The sequence below is a fragment of the Trypanosoma conorhini genome (genome assembly GCF_003719485.1).
Source record: "Trypanosoma conorhini strain 025E chromosome Unknown Tco_14.4_contig_00323, whole genome shotgun sequence".
NCBI classification, from domain to species: Eukaryota; Euglenozoa; class Kinetoplastea; order Trypanosomatida; family Trypanosomatidae; genus Trypanosoma; species Trypanosoma conorhini.
Window position 1 is genome coordinate 1 of NW_021704408.1, and position 16,822 is coordinate 16,822.

The window sequence follows — 16,822 nt, forward strand, 5'->3', positions numbered from 1 at the left end:
GTAGGAATAAAGGAGTAAATGGGAGTTTGTTGTAACTTCTTTGTAGTGGTTGTTTTTTTTTTCGTTACTTTTTTTTTGTGACGGGTACACGCTGCAGTTGAATACATAGAAAAAAAAAGTTGGGGGTGGGAGTTGGTTGTGTTGGTGGATCTTAAATTGTTTTAATATCGATGAAGTCGCTGTGACCTCTTCGTTTCTAGACGTTTTTATTCTTCATTGGTTGACGGAATGAAACGTTGGATTTTATTTACCACAAAAGAAGAGTTGAGGATGTGTTTTTGTGCTGAAGTGCCTTGCTGTTGAAATTTGCTTGTGTTTTTTTCTTTATTTCTGGCGGGCCGTGTAGTTTGGTGATCGCAGGCTCTTTGTTTATTTAGTGGGAGTTGTTGGTTTGCATTAGTGAGGCCAGGGCTGTATTTCCGCCGTTGTTGCACTTGAGCCGTATCCGCGCGCTATGTCGGTTGCTGAGGGGTTTCTTCGTCATGGAGAGGCGTGCACGCGAACAGGGGACTTGGGAGTTTGTGTGACGGAGCGGTATGCACGATGGGAGCTTTTGGTTGTCTTTCGGCGTCAGTGGTCGCGTGATGTGCGATCTAACCGGCTGTACGCGCCGGTATTTCATTTGCTGTTTGCGTCTCCCTCTTCCGGCACTGAGGGAGAAATTATCACAGCGGCGGACGACGACCCGTGGCACTTGCTGATGTATGATTTGACGCACACCTGCAGGGGGGTGATGTGGGAGTCGAAAGGGGCAGAGTTCGTTTCGGACATTTTGCAGGCTGTGCCGCCGGCTCTCCACCCCGATTGCTTCTCCGTGGTGTGCGTGACCGTGGGCAATACTCACGATCGATTGGGTCTCTTTTCCGAGCACGCCTTTGAACAGTACAAGGATAGAGTTGGACGGCTGCGGCTTCCGCGTACGTCGCAAGGGGTGTCCGTGAGGCTTCATCGTCTAACGATCGATCGTACAGGGGCGGTGAACGGCGGCGGTGGTCGTCTGCCGGCCTTCGTCGAGGAGGCGATTGAGTGGGCACGCCGTAGAACGAAGGAAGCAGTTGATGTGTCGGCCCCGTCTCAAGAGGGCAATGACGCCATTCTAGCCGCACTCCCACGGCTAAACAGGTTGTTGTACACTGCTACGTTTCAGGGGCCCGATGACAACCTTGTCGGGGATGGAGCGGGCTGTGTGGGGGAGGGAGGGCGGCGACGGGCAACTTCCAAACTGTTAGAAGAACGTCGTGTGGCGCTTCGTAACTTGAAGATGCGTGTGGGCAACGTAGCCTCCTTTACGCTGGCACCGCCAACGTCTGCGGAGGAGCCGGGGCAAAGGTGGTATGTGCTTCTCGTTCAGAGACTCTACGCAGAAAAGGAGGAGGTGTCGATCGACAACCTTGACCCCGGCCCACTGGAGCCGCAGCCCATCGGCGCAGAGTTGCACCTGATGCGGGATGGCGGTGAGGTGTTGTATCTCCAGTCCCAACTATGTGACGAGAAAAGTCTCAATACGGTATACGGGGATATGATGCACGAAGACGGCGAACTCTTTGCGCAATTGACACCACTCGAGGGTATAGCCTTTGACGACATTGATCGTTATTTGGAATTTCTTTTGGCACAGTCGCCGCCGCTCGCCATAAAGACGCCAACAGAGCCCCTCTGCAAGGGATCGTGCAGCGGCTACACATTCCCAAAGGTTGTGTTCCGGCGGCCGACGGGGTCGGTTGTGAAGGATACATTAATTGCTTCTCCGCACTTGGAGATTGTTGAGGAGTCGCCACGTTCACCAGAGGAGTGGGAGGCGGCGAGACGCGTCTTTTTGTTTCTCTCAGATCATATTGCCCCTGTGTGTTCTACTAGTGATCTCGGTGGGTGCGGCGGGTACACGCTCACGAGAGACGTGACGCCGGTGCCTGCCCCACTGCACGACCACAAGTGTTCGTGGTGTGGTCGCCGTCGAGACAAACTCCTGCGGTGTGGTGGCTGCAAGGTGGACATGTATTGCTGCAAGAAGCATCAAATTATGGATTGGAAGGGTGGACACAAAAAGTCCTGTGGACTTTGGCAGAAGGCACGAGAAGACTATGAAAAACGTGTCACGCCTCTCCTGCAGTCGTGCCCCACGGAGCGTCTGGAAACGCCATCCGCATCGGCCGCCGTGACACTTCTGCAGTTCCTTATGGCCTCTTGCTGTGCGATGCCGACGTCAGCAGTTCCTGTAGTTCACATTGTTGGCGTTGATGATGACGTCGCAGGGTTTATTTCGGAGCTCGCACACCGCGTGAAAAGAATTTCTGCACGCTGGAAACAGTTGCGGCTTCTCTTGAGCTCCGATGCCTTTGGAGACGAAGAACATAATGCCGTATACGCCATTGCGGAGGGCGGTGACGTGACGCGAACTGCACCCACTTCTGTTCTTGGCGATGTGTGGCACACACAGTCCTCAAGCGATGAAGCGGCGCTGGGGGCGTCGGTGCTTGTGCGCCTGTACAACGCAAAGTACCACCAATTTATTGGCCGAGATGCTGAGGTTAGTGGGGGTGCGCCGTCGGCGGTGGTTTCTTTCGGAAATCCATCAGGGGCCGGAATGTCTTACCTCACTGCGGCTGCCGAGGTTTTCGCGGACCGGTTCGTTGGCGTTGTTCCTGTGCTATGCACAGAGCCTACACTTGTCGGTGCACACCACACCTTTGACACTATCGTGGCTCGGGTGCAAGGCAGCAACGTGATGAACGCAGACCTTAAGAAGAGGGTTCTCGAAGGTCTCTCGCTCGCCGATAATTTTGTCCGACTAAATGTTCAAGGTATGGGTCACAATTCGCTAGACTTGTATGCAGCAGCAGGGAGAGCGGGTGAGACAAGCAATGCGAATGCTGCGGTTCCTGAAACTAAACCCGCCTCAACACGGCTGCACCCCAATCTTTATTACTTTATCATTCCGGCGGAGCCAACGAAGTCGTAGTTGTTGCGGTTGTTTTTGCCTTTATTCTGTAAAGGCGAAAGAGACATCACCTGAGATTGTACATGCTTTCTTCTACTATTACTTATGTCTTTGCTCCCGCCTCACACGTTCCTTCTCCCTGTGTGTAATTTGCCCTTGGGGCACTTGTTTTTTTTTTTTTTTTTTTGGTCTGTGTCCACTCGAGCAGAGTTGATTTCATGTATTGATGCCATTCCGCCCTATATACATATTTTCTTTTCATATCCTGCTTTCACTTTTTTACCCATTCTGCGTTCGTGCCTTTATGCCTCTCAGGCATTATCACAGGGCCCGTGAAGTGCGGTGATGGCAGATACACGCCGCTACTCGCAAGGTTGTGCACAAAACAAGCAGTCGTGGCAGTTGTAGCAGTGCAGGAGAGTGACGAAGCGGCAGGCGATGCGGAGGACATATGCCGCTGGGAGGGGGAGGGGCAGCGTGCTGCGTACACAGGAGGAGGTGTGTAGCCCATACACACTCCAACGCCCGTGAGGCTTGGCGGTAGGAGCGGTGCCGCCGCTCAAAGAGATTATTGTATATGGCGGCTACTTTCATTTTTATTTTTCTCCGTGTTTTGCGCTTTGTTCCCCGTTGGGCACACATGCTCCCCGCATGCGGCAGTTTGTGTTATACAAATTATATATATATATATAAACAGTATTTATACATATGTTGTTGTTTGTTGCTGGAGCGACAGTCGGTTCCTACGGCAGCATCCGCCCCACATGCATGCAAGGTGAAGTTGGAGAACAGGAGGGGGTGGTGGGAGTTACATGTGTGTCTTGTGTGCCGTGCATCACTTCAACTCGTGGAAGTGTCACTGGATGTTTTCAACCCCTTTTCCCTGTACGCATTCATTATCCTTACACAGAAGGCGAGCAAAAGCAAACACCAAAAAGCGACTGTTGCAGACGGGCGGGAAACTATTTGTAGGACTCGGTAACCGCATTTAACATGAAGGTTTTGGTATGTGGAGGGGCCGGGTACATTGGGACCCATTTCGTTCGTTCGCTTCTGCGCCGAACTTCTCACTCCGTTGTCATTCTCGACAGCCTCGAAGCGACGCACGGATGCTCCAAGCATGTTGACACAAAAGAAAACTTACTGCGGAAACAAAAGTGCGGCTCTGAGCATGTCAATCCAGAACGCTACGCTGTACTGGAGGTGGGGGATGTGCGCGATGAGGCATTTTTGAACGATGTCTTTACGAGGCATGCCCCCATCGATGCTGTCGTACATATGTGTGCGTATATTGTTGTCCCAGAAAGTGTGCGAGATCCTTTGCGTTATTACTACAACAATGTTTATGGGATTATCCGCTTATTGGAGGCCATGCGTGCGCATAACTGCGACAAGATCATCTTCTCCAGCACGGCGGCGTTGTTCGGGAACCCTGCGGCGCATGCAGCGGAGAGTGGCGGGCAGGTAAGCATGGAGCCTATCCGTCCCGATGCCAAGTTTTCCCCCGAATGCCCCTACGGCGAAACAAAACTCATCGCGGAGTGGCTCCTACAGGACTGCGCCACTGCCTACGGCATCAAAAGTGTTTGCCTCCGGTACTTCAACGCCTGTGGGGCGGATGAGGATGGAGACATTGGTGAGGATCATGAACCAGAGACACATCTCATTCCGCTTGTTCTGCGCGTGCTGCTTGCGGCGGAGATTAATAGACGTCGCAAAGGACTGCAGCTGCCTCCTGTTCCGGAATTTGTCTCGATCTTCGGTACGGACTACCCCACTCCTGATGGAACCTGTGTGCGTGACTACGTTCACGTGTATGACTTGTCTTCAGCCCACATTCTCGCACTGGATTACTTGGCGAAGCTCAAACCAGAGGATAAGTCCAGGTTTTTCTCCGCGTTCAATCTCGGAACTTCACGTGGATACTCTGTACGGGAGGTTATTGAGGCAGCGCGTCGCGTTACGGGCCATCCTATACCCGTCAAGGAAGCTCCGCGCCGCGAGGGTGACCCACCGGTGCTGGTGGCATCTGGTGAGGAGGCAAAGAAGGCGCTTGGATGGGAGTTGAAGTATGACAATATTGAAAAGATCATCGCGTCCGCGTGGAAGTTCCATAAGGCTAATCCCTTTGGATATTCCTCGAAGTTCTAGCATCGCAAAAGGATAACCCTCTTTTACTTAGGAAGCCTTTCGTAGTTTGTAACCCTACTGGGGCCGCCACTATTGGGGTTGATTTTTTTTCTCAGTTTTTTTTTTTTGTACTTTAGCACGAGGGCACGTTGCAAAATTTTTACTTCTTTTTTTCTTGTGCCCTCGGCGCTGTGGCGGTGTGCGTGTGGAAGGAAAGGGAGGAGAGGAAGGGGACGGGAGGAGAGGGGCACACGCGCACCGCTTGGTTGCGTGCGTGTGCCGCGTCACCGTTCGAAGTAGTGTGTCACTTATTACCTTGACTCCCTCCCGTGAGGCATCGGTCCTATTTATTTTTATTTTTATTCTTTTGTTTTGCTTTGGAATTTTTTTTTTCTAGGGGAACTGCAAAATGAATGGTGAGCTCTAATGGGTGTCTGGGGAAAATAGGCCGTAATGCCCTCCTCTCGATGTATTACGTTAGCGGTCGTGTCAAACGTGCGTGTTGAAGGCCCGTCCAACCCCATCCGTCGCGCCATCGCGTAAATGGTTGTCGAAAGGCGGGGGTTTCTGTACCTTTTTTGTTTTGTTTTTCTGTAGGGGTTACAACTCTTGAGGTCGTCGTGGGTGCCTTCTCGCTGCCTGCGTGCTGCATGGGCAGAAGGTGCATGGGGTCTGGCAGACCTCGCAGTGGAGCGTGCGCTGTGCCACCTCTCTCCCACCCCGTCCTTCTCCTGGGGACCGGTGCGAGGCAAGCCGTCCTTGCGCGGCTGGGCTCTAGTGGCTTTCTTTTCCGCGTGTGTGTGTGTGCGTGTGCGGCGGTGGGGCTGAAGCTTTTCTAAACCCCATGCGGCTGTGAAGCATTAAAAACCAAAAAAAGAAACGGTTAGACAACAACGACGGCGAGCAGTGGGTTTAAAGACGGGAACAGAAACAAGGGCAGCTACAAAAAAAAAAAAGATAGTGAGCTGTGAGGAAGATGTTGATGACGTCGAGGAAATTCACACGAATACAGTTGCGGAGGCTGCGGTGCATGTGGCCGACCTGTACTTGGGCCATCGCGGTCTCTCCTCCATGCGCGTGTGCGCGGCGGTCGCTGAAGCACCGATCGTTGGATCCCGATGACCCATTTGGCGAGAAGTCGGCGACCGATGATCCGTCCGACGGCTTCTACGCCGCTTGGAGCGGCGTGGACATTGACGCCTTTGCCGACGCCGCGGCCAGTGACGAGGTGCGTACGGCCCACTTTGGGCCCGAGTGGGCAAGATTCACCACGGTGGGTAGGTTGTCTGTCAAGAAGATGCAGGAGCGGGGGAACCAGGCCGTGGATTCTGCTGCGGCATCCAGAGACGGCGACGGAGCAACGCCGCGCCCACTCACGGCAGAGGAGCTGCACTTACGGGAACTTCAGGCACGAAGAAAGGGGCTTGAAAAAAACTACGCGACGTACGAAGAGTATGTGGTGAAGGAGCTTGGTATCGAAGACGGGGGTGATGGGGATGGCCAGGCGGAGGATGAAGTGGACGGTGAACGGGATACGGAGGATGCATCCGTGGACGCCATGCCGCTGCCACCGTTTATGTTGGGGGGAGGGCGGCAGGAGAGCCGAAATGGCACCGCGACACCGGAAGTCACTGGTGGTAGGCCGCCCCTGCGCGGTCGCGCGGGACTGCAGGCACCAGAAGCATTAATGCAACGGATCTTCAACGCGTTGGGTGAGCCTCACGGTGACCGGCACTTGCCTCGCTCTGATCCGTTGCACTGGAATACCGAAGAGGTTATCCTGTGGATATCAAAAATGGAGGTCGCCCGGCTTTCTCTCATGTCCGTCACGGGGCCGGATGGCGGAGGAGCCATGGAGACCGGGCTTGGGGAGGCGGCGTCCACTGAGACGCCGCTTATGGAGGACCCGTCCATGCGGGAGGCGTTCCGCATGGCGCGTGCAAGCGGGGAGTTTCTCCTGCACCACACGGTACCGAGCACATTGTTTCAGGTGATGAGGCGGTGGTACCTGCGGCGGCAGGAAATCGCCCTGACGATGCTGAGGGAGCGGCGGGAAATGAAGAACATCGTGAGTGGTGGCCTGGAGGATGCCAATAGTGCCGCTTTCAGGAGCGCCGTGGAAAGCGGCAGAGCAAAGCTGGATGAGGAAGCTGCAAAAGTTACACCGCTCCTCCTACAGGAGACTATTTCTCAGTGCTACCCGTATTGCCACTGAAGGAACAACATCAGAGAAGTCTCAAACGGACAAAAGGGGTGAATAGCGAATTCAGTAACGCTCTCAAGAGTAAAGGGAGTAGACGAGTCATCCGTGTGAAATGAACACCCTGCTGATTCTCCTCTTAACAACGCTCCTAATATATATGTTCTCTTTTTAAATATTTCTGTGGTTTCTTCTTTTCTGCGGCGGTGCTGGTGGAATAACGCGTAGGACATACGCAGACATAAAGTATAGACTGGCTCTTTCTCTCTCTCACACACATACATACATACATACAGACGAAACTAAACAAACGAAAAAAAAAAGAGATAAAGAAAAGGGTTGAATAACTCTTGAACGATACCTGGTGCAGGTAAGAGATGGCAGACCATCTGACACCATGGCATCACATTAACCGCTTTTACCACACAACCCGCAAGCCCATTCAACTTCTGGTGGCGTATCACGCAGATGCAGCGGCGGCGTCCATCACTTTAACAACTCTGTTAAAGGCCTGCTTTGTCCCTTTCAACCTGCACCCCATCATGGAGTATGAGGAGGCGAAGGGCGTGATAGAGCGCACATCTATGGCGCAAGATGCGGAGATTTTGGGCGATGACGAACCCGTAGATGAGTTGTTTGTTCTCATTGGCCTTGGCGCCCCCATCTCACTGCGGTCCTTTTTTGAACTGAGGCGACACATTGTAATTGTGCTTGATTCCTATCGTCCCTTTCTTCTTGACAATCTGCGCGCAAGCGACAATAATAGGCTGGTGCTCTGGGGACACGACCGCATTCATGAGGAGGTGGAGGAGTTTTTCCGGGAGCAGCGAAGGCGAGAATTGCTGCAGGCGCGTCGGCGGCGTCGGAGGCGAATGCGTCGAGCTCAGCGTCGCCTGCGTGCGTACGGCGAAGTCGCCGACGACGTGGAAGACGAAGAGGGGGAAGAGGGCGAACTTGGCAGCGGTAGCAGCGACGATGACGATGATGACGACGCCGAAACCCATGATGATATGACTCCCTCGCAGAGCCAAGAGGGGATCGACTGGATGAATGAGGAGGTGCCGGAGGGTCTTGAACAGCTCTACTACGCGGCGGAGTGTGGTGGCAAAAGTTGCGCGTTAGAGGTCTACGACTTGGCAATTCTTTTGAACCGCGTCAAGGAGCCGGTGCTGTGGCATGCGGCGGTCGGGGTCTGTGATTTGTTTACACGCCGCCTAATCGACTATGGAACGTACCTGGTGGAAATGCGACGGCTACACAATGAGGTGACGCTGCGCAAAGGCATCCGCCGAGGGCCACTAGATGATGTCACGGACGAGACGCTCAACAGACACCACAAGATCGCGTCTAGCAACACAATGCAACTCATAAACTTCGAGGATGATCAGTTGTTTCTCCTGCGGCATTATTCCCTGTGGGGGGCCATGTGGCACCACCCAGTAGTTGCGAGTCTGCTGAGCCTCCACCACGTAGAGGATGGAACAGGTACACTGCGACAACTCTTGGCGCGATGCGGTGTCTCGGCAAAATTGGCCCAACAACCATGGGGCGAGCTTCCCGACGACGCCAAGGTGGAGTCGCTTCGGCTTTTGCACAATGAACTTAAACAAGCGTTGAGAACAAGGGGAAGCTTTATCAAAAACCCGACGCGTATTCGGTGTGTGGCACGCACGACAGGGTATAGCGTGGAGGTCTCCACCTTTGATGTTTGCACCCTTTTTACGGCGCTGCTTGCAAAAGTGCCGCCAACAAACATGAACACTGAAGAAGCGAGCGAGGCAATGATGAAGGAAAAATTACGCGAATTCCGTCGAGAGCAGTTTTGGCGCGCCCATGACATTATTGATGCGGATCCCAACTCCAGGTTATTTGTAGATGCAGTGCAAGAGGCGCGGATGCTGCAAGAGTCAGTGGCAGCCGCCACCAGCGCGCTAATGCAACCTGGCATGATTCAAAGTACCAAAGACATCCATTACGCCCAGCCCAGCGATCCGACGAATGCCTCTACTGCGTTAGAGACATTTGGCTGTCCATTTCGTCTCTCCGTGCTGGCAGAGCGTATGCTGATTGCATTAACTGTTGAGAGAGGACTGGGAAAATACACGCGCGAGGTAAGGCCAGTGCTGCTCTCTTGTCCCGTTCCCCGATTAATCGGCTCAGCCATGCCACAGCAGCAGCCGCAACAGCAACAGCAACAAGTGATTCAAACCGAGGAGAAGTTTATTGTTCTCTTTGCGCACGAAGGTCCCACAAAGGAGGGTTTGTCGCCGGTTGTGCCCGTGGCGCGATGGAACGATTGTGTCACAAACACCGAGGACTTCCTCGTGCCTCCATTGCGGGATTTCATTAGACGCGACACTGTGCTCATAGATGGGCGTGAGTCCACCGCACATCTGGCAGAGATGCTGCATCTTCGCTCTCTCACAGGAACTCTTTGAACAGAAGGTAAAACACCAAGGTATCGACCTATATATATTATATTATATTATACTTTTGCTGGGCTATGCCTATCTTTTGTGCTGGATCTTAGATTTTGTTTGATGAGTATGTATCTGCGTCTTCTGATTAAAATTGATACTTTGTGGAGGTGCGCAGAAAGGCATAGAAGCAGAATATAGAGTCTGCATAGATATAATATTGGGATGAGAGGGGGGGGGGATAAAGGGAGACGAAGAGGTGTCGTTCTCGTCAAGGATTGGGAGTGAAAAGGTTCATTATGGAGGATAAAGTTAATAATCATGAAAAGAATAAAAAACAGTCCAATTTGTGCCCGACGTTTTTGCCGTTCACATTGTACGTTTTTCATGCATTAATGTGTGGAGGTGTAATTGACGCCTTTTGTCTTTCTTCTTCCTATTCACACAAGGCACACAGCCATATAGCCGCATTCGCATCCTCACATCCCTCCTTCAGAGCAAACTGGTGCTGTTGCCCTCTATAGATTGCTTCTTTGCCCCGTAGTAGAGAAAGCGTTGCCAGGGTTTGGCCGTGGGCGAAGAGTCTTCCCCTTCCAACAGAAAACTTATTCATCGCAGCCCTGTAGAGTTTCATTTTTTTTTTCTAGCAGCCCTTTTCGCTATTGTCATATTCCTTTGTGGTTTCCCGCTGTTTGTTTGCCTGAGGTATGTCTGGCGCGACAGCGCCGTCGATTGTCCCCGACTCTAATCTGCAGAAGCGCGGCTGCGAGCACCGTCTGGCCACCTCCAGTGCGGGTAGTGGCGGCGACAGCCACAGCAGCGACACGGGGCCCCTTCTCAACGCCCATCCTCGTTGCAAGGCTCTGCTGCTTGGGGTTCGCCGCACTGAGCACAGTGACACACAGCAGGGATACAGAGCAGGGGAGGAAGAAAGAAGGGGCCCCGACGCTACCGGCATAGAAGCGGCAGGAGCTTCCGGCGGTCGCCCGTTTCGCGTGCGTCTGACGCAACTTTCTAGCCCAAGGATGGGTGCGCAGTCGTTGAACCGCTCGAGGAGTGCGTCTTCACCACCGGCTGAGGCTGCCGCACCGTGGTTGGAGGCTGCGGAGAGGCGTGCCCGGAGCAACACGCACTGGGAGCCCTCTGCAGCGCAGCCGCCTGGTGATTGTCTACAAGGCAGCCATCAGGAAAGGGAACTCCATGGCGCCATGGACGTCACAGAGTACAAAACTACGGGACACATCGGGTCAAGTGCAACGACGACGACGACGACGAGGCGAAATCACTTGCTGGAATCTTTTCTAATATTAGAGAACAAGTCGACACAAAGAGCCCAAGAGCAACGGTTGGCTCACGAACGAGAGACACAACTAAGAAGAGAGTACGAAGCTAAGATAGCTGAGCTTGAGGGCGTCGTCCACGCGAGCCAGCGTGCTGCCTCTGCCGCAGAGGCTGCTCTTGTGCAGAAGGAGGTAGAGCAGCAGACTGCAAGAGCGTCAATAGCGCAGAGGCTTAATGCGGAAGCCTCCGCCAACGCTCGGTGCATGCTTGAAAGGACGTTGAAAACACGTGAAAAGGAACTCGCGGATACACAGGAATTGCTGCGAGCAGAGCAAGCGCGTCTAGTGGGGGCTTTACAACGGGAGGAGGTTCTTCGCAGCCAATTTCTTGTTGCCGAGGAGACCCGCGTGCTTTATCAACTCTACTTGCATCGCCTTCTGGATTTGCTTCGTACGCGGGTAAGAGAAAGATCTGATGCCCCTCTATTCACAGAACCATTGGTGACAAATAGAGATATCGTGAAGGCAATGGTAGAGGCCTTGCGTTCAACCGATGCCGCGACGAATGATGAGACGAATGCCATGCTTGAGTTCACTCCGGAGGGAGGGCGAGGAAAGGCGGATGTTGTGCTGCAGTCGCCGCCTAACTTTGCGCGGCAATTGACGAATGCCACTTTGCTCAAAATGTCCATGTTGGAGTCCACGGTGGCGGAATGCATGACACTCTGGAGGCGTGAGGAGAAGCGGCGTCATGAGCACAGCAAGCAGACTATTGAAGCTGTTGTTAATAGTTGCAGGGAGGAGCTCGAAGCAAAACTTGCCCTGGTTTCAAGTTCGGTTGGAAAAACGGAGCGGCGCATCGGTGAGTTCGAGAAGATGGCGTCGACTGTCTTTGGGGAAATTGCGAAAAACGGCCATGGTAACCATAACCGCGTGGATACGCTGCAGCGGGAGGTGAAGCGGGTCAATCGTGAGTATGCCCAGTCCCAACGGCTGCTGCAACGGACGCAAGCGGAGCTGAGTAGTCTCAAGGACGAGGTCCGACGCATGGACGGCGATCGCGAGGCCGCCCTGCTGATGCACCGGGCCGCTGAATTACTTGAGGAGGTTCGACAAAGCGTGCGGGGCGCAGTCCGGTCGGCGGCAAAAGACATCGAACATTGCACGTTAGAATGTAACACCTTGAAAGAGCCGTTTCTGCAGTCGATGCGTGTCATAGCATTGAAGGTGGAGGCGCATGCAGAGATTGCACGGACGGCGGCCCGGCGACATAAAAGCGAGTGCGTGGGAGATACTATTGAAACCGTAATGCGACGATCATATTCTGTGGGTGAAGAGGAGGTGCATCGCTTCCTCCTCAGCGCACCACATCGCGGTTCTCGAAGCCGAGATTGGCATGCCACACAACTCATGAGGGAGGATGCGGATGGGGAATCGAAGAATCTCCTCATATTGGAGGGTTTGAGCCGTGTGATGGGAAATTTCTGTCAACTTCTCGAGAACAACGCGCGACAAATGGATAAGAACGCGGTGAAACTAGCGCAAGCCCTCGCTGGTTGGGAGGACTCCATTGTCGGTAAGATGAACGAAATTTGGGGTTTTATGCGCGGAATGCTCGTTGCGGGCGGTATGCCGTCACGGCCAACGCCAGCACTAGCCGCCCATGACGAGGGACAGGGGCAGGAGTGGTGCAACGAGGCACGGCTGGCACTTGGTGACACGAACACGAACGGTAGTGGAAGGGCGCTGATTCATCAAACGCAGTCAGTATTTTCATCCGCGGCTGGTGGGGTAAAATCGTCCTTTGCGGGTAGTATCTCCACATCTGGCAGTTGTGCGCCTTCCGCAGTCTTTGCGCCATCCACCATCAATTCAGCAGAAGCCAGTCGGGCTGCAAGTACAACACTCACGCCGTCGTCGCGGCGCGCTCCGCTTGCTCCGCTGCATGAAGTAGAACAGACACCTGACTTGCGTACCCGTCGCGGCATAGGGCAGACTTCGCCGCCATCAATAGCCGTGTCACGAACACCGACACCGACCCCACCACCACCACCGTCGTCGTCGCAAGTGACAAACACGGTCCCACCGTCACAGCGGCCAACACAACAGCAGAAAAGCCAGCTGCGCCAGCAGCGGAAACTTTTTGCAGAGTCTCCGCACAATTCGCCCCTGTCCAGCAATGTCTCTGGACACACGCTGCGGATACATTACACGAGGGAGCTGGGCGAAGTTGAAAATAATGAGTCGCGGTTGGTGTCTGGTGCCGTTCTTTCTCGACGTGCGGCGGCACCGTTGTAGGAATGCAAATGTTGAGGAGGAGAGTGGGCGTTTTCCTAGTCCCAGAACTACCAAAACAGAAAATGGAGTTCGCCGCTAACACGTTTTTCTGAGTTTTTTTGTTTTTATTCTTTACTTGACGCCTCCGGCACACACATAGCGGCATTACATGCTGAATCGCGGACGTGTTTTTAGAAGAGCCCGATTCAATCTTTAGAAGTCGTGTGCCCCGTTGCGATGCACCACTCTGAACTGCGTTTTCTTGTGTTGTCGTATTTTTTTTGTTTCATTTGTGGTTTGCCTTTGGTGTTGAGGTGATTGAAGGGAGATCGTGTTTGTGCATGTTTGTGTGGTGTGTGTGGGGGGGGGGTGCTCCATGAGTGCAAAAAGGCGTGGTGACCGGCCGCTGTCGCACTGCTCGGGCTCCTTCTGCCTTCACTCTTGCGGCTGAATCCCGTCTTTCGCTTTGTCTCCCATTCACGGTTTCTCATTGTGCGTGCGTGCGTGCATGCGGCGACCCTTCAGCGCCGCCATATTACGGGTGTGTGCCGCTGGCGTACAGTGTAAAGCAAACCGGAACAGCGGCGAGAAGTAAGAAGAGAAATAAAACGGTGGATGTCACGTGGCGATTTTCAGTTGCAGCCAGGCGCCGGGTTAAGTCCGTGTGAGGGCAAAGGCCTGCCTACGCGCGCCCCCAAGAATTACTCATTCGCCGAGCTCATCCGGGCTCGAGAAGAGCAGCAGAGGCGCATCCGTGACGCGCTGGAGGAGCAGAACCGTCAACTACGCGCGCGTCTTGCCTCTGAGGAGGGCAATGAAGGCGGCGCAGCAGCTGCCAGCTCTGCAGCCGCCGTCCGCCGCCGTGGTCCGTCGCGGTCCCCATCGAAACCGCAGACAGTGCCAGTTGAGGAATTCATCACATTCGTGACGGAGATGAAGCATCTCATTAACTGCGCCCAAGAAGCCGACCTAGTGGCGCTTCACGCCCTTCAAGACCGGGTGGATTTTCAATCCCGCGATCTCATACAGCGGCTAACAGAACTAGAGGCGCAGATGATTGCCATGCAGCGGCGGGAGGAGTTTGGGTACACTTCAGGCGGCAGTCCTTTTGTACCCATGACACGCTCCAAAGCACGGACAGCTGAAGACAACCCAGCGCTAGAGTATGTGTTGCGTGAGCTAGAAAATGTGCGTCGTACAGCTGAGGAGGCAACGCAGCGGACGCGTCAGTTGGATGAGGCTTTGGAGGGACAGCAACTCTCTCTTCGGGAATTTGAGAGAGAACTAAATGCGCTAGAAACAAAAATGGTGGATATAGAGTCCTTGCCCTATCTCTTCAGGCGGGAAGCTATGACGCTAGAGGAGCGCTATGCTGAATTCACCCACCGAGTGCATGAGGAGATTGCGCAGCAACAAGAACACCCGTCACGGTCCTGTGAAAACGACAATGTTCCTATGCGGCTACTGGAGGAGCAACTACGAGCTGTGGAGCGTGCCGTAGTCGAGTTAAGTCAGCGAGGCATTGCCACACCCAAGGATCACATGAACGGTGACATCGACGGCCTTGTCTCAGGCCTCGTGGAAAGAAAGGTGCAAGAAGTTAAGGAGGCGATTGCGAGTTCCCTCTGGGCAAAGCTACAGGAGCTTCATCAAGCCGCACCCGACAAAGACGGGGACGACCCAACTTCCTCGATTGAGGGAGACGCCCCGCTAGGGTCGAACAGGCAGCGCGCTACCACAACGAACCTTGTCGAGGATTTGGCTGAGAGAGTGCGACGTCTTGAGACTACGTTGCATACCGCAACGAAGCGTTCCTCCACGGAACAACCTTCGGTGGAAGAAGAACGCCTTAAGCTGCCAACGAATCAGTTGGCGTGCGCTGCCGTCTTACCTGAGAGTGCAATGGCACGCGGCGCCTCTTCATCCACCGACGCTGCCATCCTGGACACCAAAGAAATTGTAGAGCGTGTGGCGAGTGTCGAAACCCAAATGAACAGCTTAGAATACAGATTGAATTACCTCACTACCAAGCTTGAGGAATGCAATACGGGGCATAAAACGCCTCCTGGGGAGTGTGAGCCTACAACAGACGGAGGTGTTCGGTGTTCTCCTGTTTTGGAAGGCAACGATGTTCATTTGGACATTTCGACCAAGGGCAGACACACTCAAGAAGGCGTCACCCGCCACTTGCAGGAGGAACTGGAACTGGCGGCGGTTGGGTTGCGCAGTAAGGCTGCTCCGGAGCCTTGTGTGACACAAAATATAGCCGCTGCAGCTATTCCCAATGAAAGGCATTTTGTGGACAAGAATATTTCAATGCTTTCTACCCCAGGACAGGCGGCGCAGTGGTCTTGCCGCAGAAAGAAGCCGGTAGCAAGGGAGGAGCCCAGGACACTATCGTTTGGTCCATTCAAAGCGCCCCAGTTAGTAATTACGTCTGAGAGTCTCTCAAAGACGGTTACTGCGATGCATGAACGCAAAAAGCAGAAGGAGGATGCAGTGAAGAAGATCATCGACGCTCTAAGGGACGTTCAACGGCGTTTTTCTCAGTTATCAGAAAGAGAGTCAGCCGCCCCAATCAGCGGCACACAGCGAAGCCGACGCGAGCGCCCAGCATGCAATACATACGATGACACCGTTTGTGTGCTAAATTCCATTGCGAGCCAAAAGGAGGCGATTTTATCGAAGGAGAAACAGTTGTTGAACCTCCGTAACACGTTGTGGCGCGAAATTGCCCAGCTTGAGGAAGATGAGCGTGATCTTCTAGCATCATAGCCCTCCTCACCCTCTCTTGTACCCACTCCATCACATGTGTGTGAGAAGCAGTATGCACTCCTTCCTACTATTATTATTATTCTTTCAGCTTTTCTTTTTAATTTAGTTCCTTTTCAGCTCTTTCGTTGCGAGCGAAAAAGAGGGAGCACAAGCGCGTGTGAGGAAGCCAACTCGTGGACGAGAAGGCCAAAATTTAGCAGAGAAGAGATAAAAAAGTTTCCTGCTAGAATTCGTAAGTTTTCCCCCAAATACACAGCTTCTACACTCGTTTTTTACTTATCGATAATGGCTCATTTGCGGGCGTATTTTTCATTTTCTGGTTTTCTTTGAGTTCTACAATGATGCTATCATCAAACTTTGCCGTTTGGAGCTGTCCACGCCCCACCGTCGCGGCATCGCCTGTCCGCGGGTGCGCCGGCAGCGGGCGTGGCAACGCGCGTATGCGCCTTTTCACTGCGTGAATGGCGGAATGTGTCTGAGAGTCGCTCGCCTCTTTTTTCTTCTTTTTCTTTCTTCTCTTCATCTTTGCCGTGCATTTCACGCGTTGTGCTTGTGCCGTTGCGTGCGGCTCAACGTCCCGGCGCAAAAGGAAAAGCAACTTTAATTCACTCTAGCTGGAGTAAGCCACCCAAGCAACAACACCAGTGTTATTTGGACTCCGTTGTTACCTATGCTTCGCCGTTCCTTCTTCCGCATGGCTGGCCTGGACAAGGTTATGCCGTTGGGGAAGGCCCTTGCTGACGTCAAGAATGGGGCCTCACTCGCCGTTGGCGGCTTTGGAACGTGCGGCATGCCGCACGCACTT

The 16,822-nt window shown here is 53.5% G+C and overlaps 6 protein-coding genes across 6 annotated transcripts, besides 9 other annotated features; all 6 read left to right on the forward strand.

Moving 5' to 3' along the window:
* Window positions 1–454: 454 nt before the first annotated feature.
* Window positions 455–2,959, forward strand: Tco025E_05484 (uncharacterized protein; the record flags this gene model as incomplete). The annotated part of the gene is made up of 1 exon (XM_029372378.1): window positions 455–2,959. One exon carries the CDS (start codon window positions 455–457, stop codon window positions 2,957–2,959), a length of 2,505 nt encoding a protein of 834 aa, XP_029227529.1.
* Window positions 2,960–3,103: 144 nt separating this feature from the next.
* Window positions 3,104–3,125: a microsatellite.
* Window positions 3,126–3,605: 480 nt separating this feature from the next.
* Window positions 3,606–3,648: a microsatellite.
* A 283-nt stretch (window positions 3,649–3,931) lies between these two features.
* Window positions 3,932–5,089, forward strand: Tco025E_05485 (putative UDP-galactose 4-epimerase; the record flags this gene model as incomplete). The annotated part of the gene is made up of 1 exon (XM_029372379.1): window positions 3,932–5,089. One exon carries the CDS (start codon window positions 3,932–3,934, stop codon window positions 5,087–5,089), a length of 1,158 nt encoding a protein of 385 aa, XP_029227530.1.
* Window positions 5,090–5,275: 186 nt separating this feature from the next.
* Window positions 5,276–5,314: a sequence feature (GA-rich).
* Window positions 5,315–5,414: 100 nt separating this feature from the next.
* Window positions 5,415–5,461: a microsatellite.
* Window positions 5,462–5,862: 401 nt separating this feature from the next.
* Window positions 5,863–5,881: a microsatellite.
* A 163-nt stretch (window positions 5,882–6,044) lies between these two features.
* On the forward strand, window positions 6,045–7,283 carry Tco025E_05486 (uncharacterized protein; the record flags this gene model as incomplete). Its single annotated transcript, XM_029372380.1, has 1 exon — window positions 6,045–7,283. One exon carries the CDS (start codon window positions 6,045–6,047, stop codon window positions 7,281–7,283), a length of 1,239 nt encoding a protein of 412 aa, XP_029227531.1.
* A 257-nt stretch (window positions 7,284–7,540) lies between these two features.
* Window positions 7,541–7,603: a microsatellite.
* A 42-nt stretch (window positions 7,604–7,645) lies between these two features.
* On the forward strand, window positions 7,646–9,706 carry Tco025E_05487 (putative cell division cycle protein 45 (CDC45); the record flags this gene model as incomplete). The annotated part of the gene is made up of 1 exon (XM_029372381.1): window positions 7,646–9,706. One exon carries the CDS (start codon window positions 7,646–7,648, stop codon window positions 9,704–9,706), a length of 2,061 nt encoding a protein of 686 aa, XP_029227532.1.
* Window positions 9,707–10,392: 686 nt separating this feature from the next.
* Tco025E_05488 (uncharacterized protein) lies at window positions 10,393–13,263 on the forward strand (the record flags this gene model as incomplete). The annotated part of the gene is made up of 1 exon (XM_029372382.1): window positions 10,393–13,263. One exon carries the CDS (start codon window positions 10,393–10,395, stop codon window positions 13,261–13,263), a length of 2,871 nt encoding a protein of 956 aa, XP_029227533.1.
* Window positions 13,264–13,573: 310 nt separating this feature from the next.
* Window positions 13,574–13,603: a microsatellite.
* Window positions 13,604–13,734: 131 nt separating this feature from the next.
* Window positions 13,735–13,758: a microsatellite.
* A 99-nt stretch (window positions 13,759–13,857) lies between these two features.
* On the forward strand, window positions 13,858–16,017 carry Tco025E_05489 (uncharacterized protein; the record flags this gene model as incomplete). The annotated part of the gene is made up of 1 exon (XM_029372383.1): window positions 13,858–16,017. The coding sequence occupies one exon, from the start codon at window positions 13,858–13,860 to the stop codon at window positions 16,015–16,017; it is 2,160 nt and encodes a 719-aa protein (XP_029227534.1).
* A 491-nt stretch (window positions 16,018–16,508) lies between these two features.
* Window positions 16,509–16,543: a microsatellite.
* Window positions 16,544–16,822: the final 279 nt, after the last annotated feature.